This window comes from Staurois parvus, unplaced genomic scaffold (genome assembly GCF_062004578.1).
Source record: "Staurois parvus isolate SC_StPar_1 unplaced genomic scaffold, SC_StPar_1.0 ptg000475l, whole genome shotgun sequence".
Classification (NCBI taxonomy): domain Eukaryota; kingdom Metazoa; phylum Chordata; class Amphibia; order Anura; family Ranidae; genus Staurois; species Staurois parvus.
Window position 1 is genome coordinate 2,666,394 of NW_028318271.1, and position 18,214 is coordinate 2,684,607.

The 18,214-nt window shown below is 41.6% G+C and overlaps 1 protein-coding gene across 3 annotated transcripts in view; it reads right to left on the bottom strand.

Annotated features, from left to right (window-relative positions):
• The window catches only part of RAI14 (retinoic acid induced 14), a 269,154-nt gene that overhangs the window by 181,597 nt on the left and 69,343 nt on the right, over positions 1-18,214 (bottom strand). For all 3 annotated transcript variants that reach the window (XM_089689447.1, XM_089689445.1, XM_089689446.1), the window contains exon 2: positions 6,765-6,844. In XM_089689447.1, coding sequence (XP_089545573.1) covers positions 6,765-6,800 — 36 coding nt within the window. In that variant the 5' untranslated portion in view covers positions 6,801-6,844. The remainder of the gene's footprint in view (positions 1-6,764; positions 6,845-18,214) is intronic.

Here is an 18,214-nt window from a genome sequence, read left to right on the forward strand (position 1 = left end):
GGAAAAGGACATAAAAAGATGTCAAAAGCCTTGAATATGCCAATCAGTGCTGTTAAATCACTTATTAAGAAGTGGAAAGTTCGGGGATCTCTTGCTACCAAGCCAAGGTCAGGTAGACCAAGAAAAATTGCGGCCACAACTGACAGAAGAATTGTCCGGGATTCAACGAAAAACCCACAGGCAACCTGAAAAAAAAAATACAGGCTGCTCTGGAAAAAACGTATCAAATACACATCAAAAGAGCGTCAAAATTAACAGAGAAAAACACTGCAAAACAGACAAAAAACAAACTGCATAGGTGTGAATGGAGCCTCAAGGTAGACGGAGTGGACCTGCTGACTTCAGCACAATTTCAGTATTTGCTGGATATCATTAGCACCCCTGCCATTGTTTCTATTCCTCGCCTGGCAGTGTAGCCGGCAGAAAGTAGCCGGCCATGTCCTGGTTTAGCCGGCAGAAAGTAGCCGGCCATGTCCTGGTTTAGCCGGCAGAAAGTAGCCGGCCATGTCCTGGTTTAGCCGGCAGAAAGTAGCCGGCCATGTCCTGGTTTAGCCGGCAGAAAGTAGCCGGCCATGTCCTGGTTTAGCCGGTAGAAAGTAGCCGGCCATGTCCTGGTTTAGCCGGCAGAAAGTAGCCGGCCATGTCCTGGTTTAGCCGGCAGAAAGTAGCCGGCCATGTCCTGGTTTAGCCGGTAGAAAGTAGCCGGCCATGTCCTGGTTTAGCCGGTAGAAAGTAGCCGGCCATGTCCTGGTTTAGCCGGCAGAAAGTAGCCGGCCATGTCCTGGTTTAGCTGGCAGAAAGTAGCCGGCCATGTCCTGGTTTAGCCGGCAGAAAGTAGCCGGCCATGTCCTGGTTTAGCCGGCAGAAAGTAGCCGGCCATGTCCTGGTTTAGCCGGCAGAAAGTAGCCGGCCATGTCCTGGTTTAGCTGGCAGAAAGTAGCCGGCCATGTCCTGGTTTAGCCGGCAGAAAGTAGCCGGCCATGTCCTGGTTTAGCCGGCAGAAAGTAGCCGGCCATGTCCTGGTTTAGCCGGCAGAAAGTAGCCGGCCATGTCCTGGTTTAGCCGGCAGAAAGTAGCCGGCCATGTCCTGGTTTAATAATATCTTCCTGTATCATCTGGTATTTCCATATTCCCTTCTTGTGAGAGTAAAGAGCCGAGCATGACAAACACATTTCTGCAGAGCGCTGCGACTCTCCGACATGGGAGATGGCGATCCGCTAATGTCAGTCCAGCCTATTTGAGCCCTTCACTCTAATTCACCATCACTTTAAATAATCGGAATTATTACATCGATCCAAACCCATCAAGAAGGTTGGAGAATTACTCCAAAATTGAGAGAATTTCTCCAAATATATAACAATATTACCGAAATGATCACCCTTCTGACACCAAATTCCATTTAAAGGGTTACTCCATCCAGAACTGATATTTCAAGCTTCAGGAAGATGCTAGGAGGGTAACAATATAAAAATTGGAGTTCTGCTTTAAAGCTAAAGTGTGATGTGCACATATAGAACCCTCCCTTGTTTCATCCTCCCCCTTGATTACCATGCAATAACATTTTTCAATCACATTTCACTTTCTGCTGGTCTATTTCGAGTTTGGTGAAAGAGGTCTGACAGGCTCCAGTAAACATCATAGCACCCTGCCTTGGAATGTGTTCCAACAGCAGCATACAAAAAAAGGACACATCCCCAGCATCCCTTTAGACATGCATGATCCACCCTGGGATCTGCAGATTTTAGCTGTGCAATTTATGAATCAGTTTCTTGATTTGCAATTGATTTTCAGGTTGAAAATCTAACTTCTGCACCACCCAGGGAGCAATAACATCTAAAAGGTGATTCAAGGATATGTTTTTTTATAATGCTTTGACAGACAAAGCAAATATATGTGAGAGATGGGCAATAACTGTTAAGGGTCAGAAGAAGAAAACTACAGGGAATGGCAGCGTGACAATGGATATTATTCCATCATTCAAATATCAATAAAGATAGTGCAGGATTTTAGACTTCAAAGGTATCCTGCATGGAAAATAAGGAGAGATTATGCAGGGAGGATCTAAAACAGGAGACGGTGCTTTCTGCTAGGGAGGGTAAGTAACAACATAAAAACTGGCATTCTGCTTGAAAGCTAAAGTGTGATGTACACATATAGAACACTCCCTTGTTTCATCCTCCCCCTTGATTATCATGGAATAAAATGTTTAAATCCCATCATTTAATTTCCAAGAAATACTGTTTTTAAGACCCCATGACATTATCACTGGGTCTTTCCTCTGGTCTGTGCTCCAAGTTTGGTGAAAGGGGTCTGACAGGCTCCAAAAACTTCATAGCACCCTGCCTTGGATTTTGTTCCAATAGCGGCATTTAAAAAAAAAAAAAAAAAAAAAAAAGAACACACCCCTGGCATCCCTTTAGAGATGCATGATCCTCCCTGGCAGCTGCAGACTTTGGCTGTGCAATCTATGAATCAGTTGCTTGATTTGCAATTGATTTTCAGGTTGAAAATCTAACGTCCACACCACCCAGGGAGCAAGAACATCTAAAGACGATGCCAAGGATATGTTTTTTCATATAATGCTTTGACAGACAAAGCAAATATATGTGAGAGATAGGCAACAACTGTAAGGATCAGGAGGAGAGAACTACAGGGAATGGGAGCGTGAAACTGGATATTATCCATCATCCAAACATGAATAAAAACAGTGCGGGATTAGATTTCAAAGGATCCCTGCATGGAAAAGAAGGAGATGCAGGAAAGAACTAAAACAGGATACAGGGCACTTTCTGCTAGGGAGGGTAAGTAACAACATAAAAATTGGAGTTCTGCTTTAAAAAGCTGACATGTGATGTACACATATAGCATTTTCCCTTATTCCACCCTCCCCCCGATCAACATACAAGAACATTTTTCAATCACATCATTTATAGTTTCCAAGAAATACTGCTTTTATGACCCCACGATATTGATATTATCACTAGGTCTTTCTGCTGGTCTATGCTCCAAGTTTAGTGGATGGGACCTGGCAGGCTCCTGTAAACATCACAGCACCCTGCCTCAGATCTTGTTTTAATAGTGGTATAAAAAAAAGAACACATTCCTGGCATCCCTTTAGAAAAGCATGTCCTCCCTGGGAGCTGCAGACTTTAGCTGTTCAAGCTATTGATCAACTGCTTGACTTGCAATCAAACAACTGATCAGCAGATTGAACATCTAACATCTGCACTACCCAGGGAGCATGCACGTCTAAAGGGGTGCTGGAGATGTGTTCTTTCATAAAATGTTTGCAAAACTAAATGATTGATGGCAGAAGAAGCTAATAGCTGTGAGAAATGAGCAACAACTGTACAGGTCAGGAGGAGAGGAGACTAAATAATGACAGACGTCGATACAAATTGAAGGTGGGCTCAAGATAGTTGGAGCGGCTTCAAAGGGTGATTCTGGTGAACTAAAAGTCTGAAGACAATCATTTTTATTACAGTACTAGCTAGACGTATGGCGGGAAATAAGGTAAGGCTGGAGTTTTGCTTTATTCTGTACAAAGAGCAACTACTACAGACAGTGCTCAGGCTAGACACCAGGCTTGCAACACAACATCAGAGCATCTCTGTTGTGCTACACTATTTCATTTATTATATTTTCTCTGTGACCATCACTTGTTTATTATTGCTCTGTGTCTTTAAGCTGTCTCCTTCTGTCTAAGCTGAACTCTTTCTCTCACTCTACTTGTGTATACTCCTCCCCCCTGCCTCTCTCTCTAATCATACCACTGTATTCCTGAATGCATCTTCCATGAGGCTTACAACACTAACGTTTTTCTACCTATGATATCCTCCATTAAACGGAACATTTGAATGGGTTTCCTCATCTGGCTTCCACAACATGTGAGTTTATTCATTGAGTTAAACTATCTGACCCGATGCAAGGGATAAATTCAACACCATGTGGTATAGCTGTGTACATCGTGGGAGATAAAGTTTATCGTCCTGTAGTTGAGTCAGAATAATCTCTCATAAACTTCCACTAAAATAGACAAGTCATTCAAATGTTACAACAAAGTACTCAGCATGAGCAGCAGAAATATCAAGGATAATGTATGACCTCCATCCGTCTCATGGGCAGAGAATGCTGTATTTCTGTATACCATGAGATAATGAATGAAGTGTGCCTGTGCTGGCCATAATTCACTTAGCTGTAGAAATTGCATTTAAACATCCTACTGAACATTAGACATGGTCAATACACAATGACATCTAATTACCATTACATTCTCAATTAAGCAATGCTAATTAGGAATAATTAACCCATGTACTGATGATGTATTTAACAAGCAATTATTACAAGAGAAACTATTCTAAAATATACACTTTATCCCTTGAGTAAGGAATGTAAATGGAGGGTGCAGTTTTAGTCCTCATGCACACTTGACATTTTTATAGCTGCCATTTTTGGCTTTTGACGTTTTTTTCTACAGCCAGTAAACCCCCCAGCATGTTATCCTATGTATCCATGCACACATAGACTGTAATCAACGTTTTTTGGCTGGAAAAAAAACCAGAACTAGTGGGTTTCTAGAGGAGTTTTTTTTAGCTATAAAAACGCTCTAACGCTGAAAAACGTGGTAAAAAGCCGCAAACCGGCGTTTTTGGACTTTTTTTGACCATAAAATAATATTTTTTTTTTTGGTAAAAAAAAAAAACACTAAAAAATGCAAACGCGGGAAAACACAGATAAATGCTAATGCAAAAATGCTAAAAATGCTGAAAAACTCATGTTTTTAATGTGACTTTACACAGCTAAAGTTACCAGCGTTATCAAAATGTCCAGTGTGCATGAGAACCTAAAGTACCATATTTGCCGGCGTATAAGGCGCCTGGGTGTATAAGACCCCCTAATTTTCCAGCTAAAACATAGGTTTTGGGCTATACTCGCTGTAAAAGACTACCCCCCATCCGAGGCAACACCATGTAAAAACATCAGATTTGATTAAATATACACCCACTGATCTGTCAGTCCACTGGATGTGCGGTAATACTGTATGTACGGTAGCTTCAGCTACATACAGTATACCGCGCTGAGCCAATCACGGCGAGCAATGTATTCTATTAATGAATACAAAGTCTGCTCTGATAGGCTGAGTCAGAGAGGGGGGCTGATGATGTCACAACCTCAGCCAATCCGAGCAGGCTTTGTATTCATTAATAGAATACATCGCTCGCCGTGATTGGCTCAGCACGGTATACTGTACAGTATTACCGCATATCCAGCGGGCTGACAGATTGGGGGCATTTGTTTTGAACCAGCTTGGCCCAAACGAACTAAAGGTTCACATTGTATACCCAGTGTATAAAACGACCCCCGATTTTTGGGGTATGTTTTTAAGTATAAAAAGTCGTCTTATACGCCGGAAAATATGGTAACTCCATCACTTCTGAAAAAAAAGACACAAAGGCCAATCTGAAAAAGAAAACAGTGAATACCTATGCGCTTGCAGCCCATGGAGCCAATCTTCTATTACAAAGTTCCCACAGCCTGAACAGTCTGCATCTGGCACGTTCGGGTGTGTAGAATGCTTAAGTCACCCAATGCGCCATGAGGTTCCTCCAGCCTACTACTAAAGTTGGCCATACACAGGTCAAATTCCGAAAGAATTTTCTTTAGAAAATCTTTTCTGAGCATTTTCATTCGAATTCCGCAACATTAGTGGACCACAGTAACGAGTGACCATCAAATTTGAGTGATCGGGCATGTTGGAAACGTTTTTGAAAAACAAACTAATTTCTAATCAATGATGGGAAATGATGGGAGAATCGTGCGAGAAATGTAATCGAAAAAGAAATGAGCATGAGCTGTGACCTGGAAAGAAAAAACAATTCTTGGCCGCGAAAATTCTTTTCTGTAGCAACATGAGGTAAAAATTAAAGGCTTGGTTGGTCAAATTTCAAAATCAGTGGTGGCACCATCGGATTACAAAACGCTTGAAACTTATAATTTTCTAAAAAAATTTGTTTGGAATTTGACCCATGTATGGCCTGCATTAGTTACTACAGGTCTCAGTAGTGCCAGAGGGATAAGAGGGAGAAAACACAGAGGTCAGGGGGGTAACAGGCATCCAACTTAACCATAAAACACAAGAATCTTTGGCAGAACATGAGATAAGGAACATTGTCAGTTGGTCAAGTAAGTAACCTTTTTTTCTTTTTTTTTTTTGTACAGGCTTGTTTTGTTTCATTGTTTTTTAAAAGTGACAGGGTCTCTTTAAGTCACAGTCATATAGCAGGCAGCTGATCTGCTCCCAAATTAAAAAGGTGTATCTTTTTTATTGTCAACCATTTCCCACACCTGATCTGTTGGGTTTGATGTAGAGCTGTTATCCTGTACATGCAGGGGCATAGATAAGGTGGGGGATAGGGGGTCCAAACCTCCCCACAGAGCGCAGTAGTTGCTGGGCACCCGAAGCAGTAGCATCTCCTGCAGGCTGTCAGTACAGAGCGGGCACATCACTCTGCTAAGGGAGCCCTTTCCACAATTCATCACGGCACACTGCAGATGTCACCTAATGAACTGAGCCTATAGTCTCTTTGATCTGTCATTGTGAGCACAGAATATCCTCCTGCTACAACATCAGGGCCTTTCGACAAAAGACAGGAACACCATTTCACAAATAACTTGCTTTTTATAAAGGAAGATTACACTGCTGACCAAAGAGCCTGTGATTATCAAAACTACACAACTGTGGTTCCTCGGGGGCCGGTACTTACATCGCTTTTTCGGAACTTTGCCTTTAAACTCTTCATGTTTATCCCATTCAAGTCTTCACCGCTTTACTGTCCTTCAAAATCTGCAAAATCAGAAGACGGAGCACATTAGCCTTATGTGTCAATGTTAACAGGAACCTTTATATCTACAATCTGAACAAATCTGGGGGCCTCAGCCAATCGACTTGGTTCACATAAATTGTGTACAGAGCCAGAACTTTTTCTTTTTGGTCTTTTTGGTGATACTAAACTAGAGTATATCTTTATTCGCTACTACTATATCCACTACTTAATGGCCCTGTAATCTATTTTTCATGAAATACTATCTGTGTTTTTATACCTCCTTATAATGTCCTCCATGAGCTCCCGAATCTCTCATTTTTCCCTTCATTTCTGTTGGTTTTGAATGAGAAGTGTGCGTTGTGGTCATGTGCTCTGCGCTATACACACTACAGATCTCATAGTCCATGGTCCATCTCAGAAGGGAGAATAAGGCCGGCCATACATGGGTCGATTTCCGAACGATTTTTCGTTCAAAAATCGGACCTAAGAATAATCAACCAATTTTTCACTCTTTTAGTGGGGCAATGGTACCGGCTGATTTTCATGTGTCCTCCCCATTTCGTTTATCGGGCATGTTGGAAAATTCATGAAAAATTAGCGTTTTTAGAAATCATTGGTGGTACCATCGGATTACAGAATGAACGATGTTTTCGATTTTTGAAAAATAGTTTGGAAATCAAACCATGTATGGCCTGCATAAGAGGGTGGCTATGTTCACCCTCTAAAAGGAAGTCAGGTCACAGCAGTTAAAAAAGAGACTTTGGAGATTTGGAGGAGGCCGATAGCAACAGAACTGAATTTTTGGAGTTAGAAATACATTTTTTTAATATTTGGTGTCACTGTAAAACCCTTTTCAAGTTTTAGCCCCATCCGCACATCTGGCAGCATGGAGTGGGCTTTATTCTGTGCTGACACATACATATGCGCTGTTTTGTGTCAGGAGCAAGCTCAATCACCCCGCCACCATGACAGCACTGTCACCAACAGCTCTCGGAAGGATGTATTAACAGTTGCCACCACGTTAAAAAAAAAACAAGGTATAAATCACTAGTGATGTCTTTGATGTTCGACTCGAACATAGGCCATTCGTGTGTTCGGTGGGCTATTTGCCCACCACGCCCGACAATGCACTGCGCTCTGATGCAATGCTTCGGCCAATCACAGCACAGTTGGGTGGAGCTAATGGTGATGTTACCACTAGCTCCACCCAATTGTTTACATCCGACCGGCAAATGTCAACGGCAAGTGCTCAGCGGGTGCGGATGACTTGGCTGGCGTTGGGTTTTTTTTTCTATTTCGGCCAGTCAGCTTGTTGTGACAACGCAGAGATTGACGATGGATTACAGCGATGGAACCTTTTTTTTTAAATAAAGGACTTGTTATTGTATTCACATTTTACACTTTTTGGTGAATGGGTAGAGGTACTATGTACTATACACAATTTCTTAAAACAAAAAAAAGCTAATTTAATTTTATCAATATATGGCCAGCTTTAGAGTTTAAGGTGATGATTCAACATTTGGTTTTAATGAAAGAGAAAACGCTGAAGAACGGGGAGGGAAAATTTTCACCAAATTAAATTTATTTATTTCAGGTACTTATATAGCGCCGTCAATTTACGCAGCACTTTACATATCTATTGTACATTCACATCAGTCCCTAACCCTCAAGGGGCGTACAATCTAAGGTCCCTAACTCACATTCATATACAAGGGCCAATTTAGACAGGATCCAATTACCCTACCAGCATGTCTTTGGAGTGTGGGAGGAAACCGGAGTACCCAGAGGAAACCCACGCAGGCACAGGGAGAACATGCAAACTCCAGGCAGGAGGTGCCGTGGCTGGGATTCGAACCAACGACCCTAGTACTGCCAGGCGGAAGTGCTAACCATTTAGCCACTGTGCTGCCCAAATCAAATGAGAATTAACACATTTCTCATTCCTGTCCAAGAAAAATGGTAATTAGTCTTACATGTATGCAAAGTTAATCCAGAAGTAGAACATTTGAGATACAAAAATCGAGACATTGACATGGTACTTAAGCGAAAAGTCAAAATTGGTCGGGTCCATGAAAGCACCATGAATGGTCAGAAAAGTGATTTTTATATCTTCTCCTCTGAACATCTGAATACAATTATACAGGTGTAAGGCCAGTGTAATAGGAAAACCTGCTCTAAATTCCAGACAATGCAGTGACCCAAAACCAGAGACACAAGCGTTACCTTCAAGCTAATAGTCTCCTTGAGGAAAGGGTGGATTTATATGACACCATAAAAAGCAGGGAGTTCCTAATGTACATCAAACGAATGGGAAGGGGCCAACCACTTCAAATACATGAACACAATAAGAAGTTTACAATGCAGTTAAGCAGTTGAATACTTGTCCAGACATATATTAGTGCTGTAATAGCAGATGCATGACTGTACTTTGCAAATGATCTGGAAATTAGTAGTATAGATATATTGGCCGCAGAAAATGATCGGCTGAAAATAGGGTTATCAGCATTTTGCCGATAGAAAAAAAAGGTGCAGATAATGCTAATTTACTTGAATGCAAATTGGGTCCCATTTACTTCAATGAAAAAAAAAACGCCCCTAGTGACTTCAATGCAAAATCGTGTCCCATTGACTTCAATGCAAAAACACCCCCTATTAACTTCAAAGCAAAATTGTGTCCCTTTGACTTCAATGCAAAAACCCCCCCTATTAACTTCAAAGCAAAATTGTGTCCCTTTGACTTCAATGCAAAAACAACCCCTATTAACTTCAAAGCAAAATCGTGTCCCTTTGACTTAAATGCAAAAACCCCCCCTATTAACTTCAAAGCAAAATCGTGTCCCTTTGACTTCAATGCAAAAACCCCCCCTATTAACTTCAACACAAAATCGTGTCCCACTGACTTCAATGCAAAATCACGGCCCACTGACTTCAATGGAAAATTGTGACCCACTGACTTCAATGCAAAAGCATGGCCCATTGACTTCAATGCAAAAATACGGCCCATTGACTTCAATACAAAAATGCCTCAATTTAAGTTTTTTAATTTTATATATATTTCATTTTATGCCAAATTTTTGTGTGTTCCTTTCAATAAAAGTTATTTTACAATACTGGATTGTATTTTTTACATTCATATTGATTTAAATTCATGATCTTAATTAAAACGTCAAAGATAATACAATCATACATAAAAAAAAAATATATTTTTTTTAAACTGTCCATTTCAGTTTCAGTTTTCAGCCAAGTGCATCCTGAATTTTGAGTTTCGGCCCAGAATTCTCAATTCGGTACACTACTAGTAATTAGTATTCAATTTGAAGACTGAAGTCAACAGCGTTAAGGCAACTAGTGTCCCCAATTAAAAGATTTGCCCTCTATTCCTATTCAAGGGAAAACCCAAAATTTGAGACAAATGTGACAGATAGAGAGGGTGACTCTCCCTAACAGGGACACATACAGCAATAAAAACCTAGCAAGTGTTTTAGTTCCCCTCCACGCTATCCAGTTTAAAAAATTGCCTTTAGATATGCTATAATTGAAACTGAAGTCATCAACTGCCTTTGCATTGCCATTAATTGTTGTGACAATGTTTATGCTATATACATTATATTGCCAAAAGTAATGGGACATCCCTCCAAATCATTGGCTTCAGGTGTTCCAATCACCTCCATGACCAGAGGTGTATAAAATCAAGCCCCTAGGCATGCAGACTGCTTCTACAACCGTGCGTAGAGAGCTTAATGGAATGGGTTTCCATGGCCGAACAGCTGCATCCAAGCCTTACATCACCAAGTGCAATGCAAAGCGTAGGATGCAGTGGTGTAAAGCACACCGCCACTGGACTCTAGAGCAGTGGAGACATGTTCTCTGGAGAGACGAATCACGCTTCTGTGTCTGGTAATCCAATGGACATGTCTAGGTTGGCAATTGTCAGGTAGAACGGTACTTGCCTTGCATTGTGCCAAGTGTAAAGTTTGGTGGAGGGGGGATTATGGTGTGGGGTTGATTTTCAGGGGTTGGGCTTGGCCCCTAGTTCCAGTGAAGGGAAATCTTAAGGCATCAGAATACCAAGACATTTTGGACAGTTTCATGCTCCCAACTTTGTGGGAACCGTTTCAGTATGACCCCTTCCTGTTCCAACATGACTGCACACCAGTGCACAAAGCAAGTCCATAAAGACATGGATGAGCAAGTTTGGGGTGGAGGAACTTGACTGGCCTGCGCAGAGTCCTGACCTCAACCCGATAGAACACCTTTGGTATGAATTAGAGTGCAGACTGTGATCCAGGCCTTCTCATCCGACATCAGTGCCTGACCTCACAAATGCGCTTCTGGAAGAATGGTCAAACATTCCCATAGACACAATCCTGAACCCTGTGGACAGCCTTCCCAGAAGAGTTGAAGCTGTTACAGCTGCATAGGGTGGGCCAACTCAATATTGAACCCTACGGACTAAGACTGGGGTGCCATTAAAGTTCATGTGCATGTAAAGGCAGGTGTCCCAATACTTTTGCCAATATAGTGCATGTTCTAATGTTGGTACTCTCATAAGAGTTCCATGGGTTCCCATGCTGCTCACATCTCTAGCACCACTTTGTAGAAATCCTGGTGAACATGTGACAGGCCACCTATCTCTCTACAAAGCCGTACTTGGGACCTTTGGGGTGGGTTGATCATATCGCATATGATCATGCAATAAATAAAAGTTTTCACTTTAAAAGACGCTTGTTGGTGTACTGATGACATCTCTTACCCATGTCATACCTCATAACACTTCTGTCTCCCTTTCCCATTAACATCACTCAATATGAACACCTCATGAACACTAATGTAAGGGTTTCATCCTTCCAAACGACCACCACTGTAAGGGTTTCATTCTTCCTACTGACCACAACTGAAGTAGTTTCATTCTTCCTACTGACCACCACTGTAGGGGTTTCATTCTTCCTACTGACCACAACTGAAGTAGTTTCATTCTTCTTACTGACCACCACTATAGGGGTTTCATTCTTCCTGCTGACCACCACTATAAGGGTTTCATTCTTCCAAACGACCACAACTGTAGTATTTACATTCTTCCTACTGACCACCACTGTAGGGGTTTCATTCTTCCAAATGACCACCAATGTAAGGCTTTAATTCTTCCTACTGACCAATACTGTAGGGGTTTCATTCTTCCTTCTGACCACAAATGTAAGGGTTTGATTCTTCCTAACAACCATCAGCGTAAGGGTTTCATTTTTCCTACTGATCACCAGTGTAAGGGTTTCATTCTTCCAAATGACCACCAATGTAAGGCTTTAATTCTTCCTACTGACCAATACTGTAGGGGTTTCATTCTTCCGTCTGACCACCAATGTAAGGGTTTCATTCTTCCTAACAACCATCAGCGTAAGGGTTTCATTTTTCCTACTGATCACCAGTGTAAGGGTTTCATTCCTCCTAATGATCCCTCATGCAAGGCTTTCATTCTTCCCATTGACCATTAGTGTAAAGGTTTCATTCTTTCTACTAACATAAGGGGGGTCATCCTTTGTACTAGCCACCGCTGTAAGGGTTTTATTCTTCCTACTGATCACCAATGCAAGGGTTTCATTCTTCCTAACCACCACCAATGTAAGGGTTTCATTCTTTGTAATGACCACCAATCCCAGTGATCTCTGCTTGACAGGAGCTTCCTAGTCTCGGCTGGCATGACATCATGATTCAGAGGCCAGGAGGTGGGATTGAAGAGAAGAAGAGTGTGCTGCCAATGCGACCTAACCCATGAATGAGCAGGGAGACAAATAATCTTACCCAAGGGGCACTGTTGTGTCACAGTGTTTAGTGGTGTGAACTGGCTGAAGTGGTTAGCGCCCGGGGGATGGGGGTTCATGAATTTAAAATGTCATTTGTAATATGCAGGATGGAGGGGGTTAATTAACTCACTGATGCATTAGTGACCAGTGGCAATTAATTAACCCGTTAGTGCTGCATTAGTGGCAGTGGCACCACCAGTGTCAGTATTAATGAATCCCTTTATACTTCAGCATGACGGAGTTTACAAACACTGACACTGGTGCCACTAATGCAGCAAAAGGGGTTAATTAATTGCCATTAATGCATCAGTGAGTACATTAACCCCCTCCATGCTGCATATTACAAATAGCATTGTAAATTAATTAACCTCTGCTCCCCCCCTCCTCCTCCCCAAGAGTAATTATTATTATTATACAGGATTTATATAGCGCCAACAGTTTGCTCAGCGCTTTACAATATAAAGGGAGACAATACAGCAACAATACAGTTCAATACAAGAGGGTTAGGAGGGCCTGATTCTTGGAGCTTACAATCTAAGGGTTCAAGTGGTTGTAAAGACTGAAGGTCATTCTATGCATGAAGGCAAAAAAACCTTCTGTGTGCAGCGTGCCCCACTAATACTTACCTGAGCCAAATCTCATTCCAGTGCTGAAGCACGGGAGCCTCAGTTGTCCCGGGTCTCTCTCTCCTAATTGGCTCCTACTGCTGTCAATCACAGTCAGTGATGAGGGAGTGGGGGGTGGGGTCAAGCCATAGCTCTGCCCCCATAGCAAACTGCCCCCACAAGTGCCCCCAAACAGTTTTCTATTGGGGGCACTGGTCAGGGGGGAGAAGCCAGAAGTGCCATTACACAGAGCAGGTAAGTATTACAAGAAACTGGTAGTTGTCATTATTTGTAATTTGGTTTAACAAAAAAAATGGTCTGCTCAGTGTAAAATGCCCGGGCCTATGTGCAGGGCTATGGGCCTGTGAGCAACCACTGCATTTAGATAAGAAGTGGCTACAAAGAGGCTAGAGGAGATCAACAGCGCTCAGATGAAAAAAACACAAGAGAATTGTTTACTATACACAGTTCAGTAGCAAACTCAATTTTATTAATTTAGGATTTACATCTACAATGAAATAATCAAAACTTTTTTTTTCCATGGTTCTGAGCTGGGCCTGCCTTCCCTTCCATTGAGATGGAAATGTTCCCCTGTCCTGTGTCTACACATACTTGGAGGACAGGAGAGGAATGTGGAATGTCTTGAGAGGAGCTGTGGGAAGAATGGCTTCCTTTTCTAAAGCAAACCAGAAGAGGCAATGCTTCAGCCAAAGACATCATCCGTCCAGACATCTCCGGAGGCCTGGCCTTATTGAAGCCTTTACACTGCATCAGTCCGGGAACAATGGAGGCAGCACAGGCTGTAACCTCGCACACATTCTTCAGCTGCAGCTGCACACAAATATTTCACGTCTACATAGTGTAGGGGGGAGATTTCCATTCATCGCTCCACACTCTGTGTGCTATAATGAATCTGTCATGTGCAGTGGCAGAGCAGACTGAAAAATGGGGATATTTTTACTTTTTTGCATGTTTGTGTCATTTCAAAATGTATCTGCGAAACACCTAAATCGCTTTCATTAAAATAATACCTGGAGATCCTGTTATGATGGCACTGGCTCAGACACCTCCTGGATGACAACGCTCTGTCCCAATCTCCAAATTAACTCCTATGTTGTCACCCTGTCTTCTGATGGACACCACAAGTGGTCATTTCAACACACATAACACAGGCATAGTCCACTGCTGTGTACAAATAAAACTTCAGCGCAACAAATAACTCCTCAAATTCCTGTGTATACCAGTGCTGCTGACACTTACATGCATTTCCACACACAAAAGATATGTCATAAAATGGTGCCGCGCATATATCTCTATAACCTCTTATATGAATTAAAGCATCCAAACCATGTGATTATGCAACAACGGTGAATACATTGAATACGACTTAAAAGTCCATAATGTGTGCTAGATCCGTGCCTTTATAATTTGTTCACAAAATGCAATTTGGGTCATATAAGGAGGTGAGAGTATATATGTATGTCTCTGGTGGAGAAGCACCTATAGGAATATATGTTGGTATAAGCAATAAAGAGCACCTGTTTTGTGAACAAATTATAAAGACACGGATCAAGCACACATTATGGACTTTTAAGTCGTATTCAATGTATTCGCTGTTGTTTCATAATCACATGGTTTGGATGCTGAGGTGTTAGAGATATATGCACGGCACTGTTTTATGGCATGATCCACTGCTGTGACCATCAGGAAAGCTGGCCTTAGCCTCTACACTACACTCAATAACTGAGGCCCTCTAGAATCCCTCTCATACTTAATAAATTGGACATGCGACCTGGTAACTCCCATTGATCTAGAGATTTAGAATAAGGTCTGGTCTATGGTAGCAAAGTGTTTTCAATACGACCACTATGGATTCGGCCTATAAAATTCTCCTTCAGTGACACTGGGTCCTGGCCTGGATCACCCTAGCTAGCCCTAACTAGACTGATAGATGTTTTCGAGGCTGCAGTCAATGAGGTGATGTACTGCACATATGGTGGTTATGCCCAAAGCTAATTGCCTTCTGGTCCAGAATGGTTGGACTTTTTCAAACACTGTTCTATTTAGTTGTCCCTATGGGATGTTAAATTTGCTCTGCTTCATTACTCAATCCCAAGCCTCTATGCCAATCAGCAATAACTGGCCATGTACCTCTTCCTAGCAGCCAAACAAATGATAGCTAAGGCCTGGAAAAAGCCTTCAGTTTCTCTACAGATTGTGAAGGACCACATGACTCAGATGCTAATCAATGAGAAAATAGCTAGCATACTTAATGACTCCCAACCCAAATTCCTACAAACATGGGAATCATGGCTTAATTATGCCCTGCCTGCTTTAAACCTGTTTAACCTAACCTACCTCTAGCCTCCTACTTAAATTGGGACCAGAGTCTCCCTCCCAATCTCTTAACATCCCCACCTTCCTTCCTTCCCACCTAGACCCTTCATCCACTCCACCTCTTATCTGTTCAAACTACTCAACCCCTCCTTGAGGCAACCTATTTTTCCGTTTGCCTATAACCTTTGGTATGTATTTGTACTGCTTGCTGCTTGACAGTTTACATTGATCCGTTATTTCTGATATTCTTGGTTATGATTTATTGTCAATTGATTTAATTATCTCTGCATGGGCTTAACTGTTGCTATGATTTTTATTTTTGAAAATATTAATAAAATTGAATGGGAAAAATCATACAATCACAATTATGGAAAATATAAAATAATAATATTAATATATTAATGTAAAATAACATTTAAGAAAACATAAAGCCCATTTAATGTTATTTCAGATATACGTACATGGGATAAAAAACATTTTTTTGAAAGTGTAAAGTTTTAAACACTTTATAGTTTGTAACAATTCTCTATCTAAGGATGGCCATAGTTGCTTATTATGAGTTGGTTCACACCAGCCAGCATGTGTTATGCCCTGAAATGCTGGTGTGTTGTGTGAAGGGCGGTGTAATGCATTGCTGCAATGCATCACACTGTCTACTTTTTCTTTTTTTTTACTGCTTTCAAAGGCCACAAAATTACATTTCAATCAACTGCGCAGTGCTGCTATGGGTTAGAGACACTGACCAAAGTTTGATAATACATGTTGCCAAGGCATCAAAATGAACATTATGTGTGCTTCCATGCATTTCCATTGCCTTCTATGGGCCTCCCAATGCACTGGACAAGTAGTATTTAAAAAAAAAAAAAAGGATGAGATGGGGACAGACACTATCTATTTATGGGGAACCATGACACATGCATTTTAGCACCTTTGAGCGTGTGCGTTAAACTGCAGCAATGTAAATGGGCCTTCATACATGTTACATGAAATAATATTGGTAAGGTGCCTAGGCAGAGGAAAATGAACATGTAGACTTCAGAGCACCATCAGGAGGTAGAGTTGAAGCTCCAAGACCAGCCTTTTTGTAACCTTTTTAACATGGAGCCTAGAATAACCTTGCAGGTTCAGGAAAACCTTGCTAATACTTACTATATCCTAGATTGTAAGCTCCAAGGAGCAGGGCCCTCCTATCCATCTTGTATTGAACTGTATTGTTGCTGTATTGTCTCCCGTTATATTGTACAGTGCTGAGCAAACTGTTGGCGCTATATAAATCCTGTATAATAATAATAATATCTACAGCTCACAGTACATTTTTGTATTGGTTACTGGGAGAATGTTCCTTACACTTGTGGTCATTTTTGAAGAATCCCCTCTTATACGTGGCTAAAAAGATCATTGTAGTCAGTGGTTTCTAATCTGAGATGCAAAACGTAACCCCTTGCATCCTCTGGAGGAAACCTATGGTTCCACAGAACCCTGGTTGAGAAAGGCTGTTCTGGACTCTAGGACACTCTGTCTCAACCTTTTTAACATGGAGAACACTTGACATAATTTTCAGGTCTCGGGGTACACCTGTCAAAAATTACTATATCTACAGTTCACAGTACATTAGCCTGGTGGTCAGTGGGAAGACTGCTCCTTACATTTTTGGTCAGTAAGAAGAATGCGTCCTTCTATTGATGGTCAATGGGAAGAAAGCCACCCTTACAGATAGCTAAAAAAGATATTTAGTGTCAGTGATTACTTATCTGAGAGGCAGAAACTGCTAATTATTCAAGGAACTCCAGGCATCTGTTGGAGGAATTCTATGGTTCCACAGAAACCTGGTTGAAAAAGACTGTTGTAGACTCAAGGACAACCTTTCTCAAGCTTTAGAGGAACACATAAATAGCTTTTGGGTCTCAGAGTACCCCCCGCCAAAAATCACTACTATATCTATAGCTCACAGTACATTAGTCTGGTGGTCAGGGGGAAGAATGTTCTTTACATTGGTGGTCAGTGGGAAGAATGCTTCTGTTGGTGGTCATTGGGAAGAAAGCCCCCTTTACAGATAGGCAAACAGATCTTTGGTGTCAGTGATTATTATCTGAATGGTAGAATTTGCTCATTGCTCAAGTAACCCATATCAACCTCTGAAAGAACCCTACTATTCCACAGAACCATGGTTGAGGAAGGCTGTCCTAGAGTGTAGGACATTTTACACAAAGGGCCATTTTACGGTCTTTCAGACTTCATGGGGCAGACTGTGGTGAATCAGAGTAGGAAAATTACATAGCGCCTGTAGTCAGTAGGAGGAAGAATTGTGCCCCATAAAGGGTATTAGTAATAGGAATAATATCCTTGGTGTCAGTGGAAGGAATAATGCCCCATGATTAGTGTAAATGGGAGGAATAGTGCTCCATTGTTGATGTCAGTGGGAGGAATAGTGCCACATCATTGGTGTCAGTGGAAGGAATAGTGTCCCATTGTTGGTGTAAGTGAAAGGAATAGTGCTCCATTGTTGATGTCAGTGGGAGTAATAGTGCCACATCATTGGTATCAGTGGAAGGAATAGTGCCCCGTCGTTGGTGTCAGTAGGAGGAATAGTGCTCCATTGTTGATATCAGTGTAAAGAATAGTGTCCCATCATTAGTTTCAGTGAAATAAA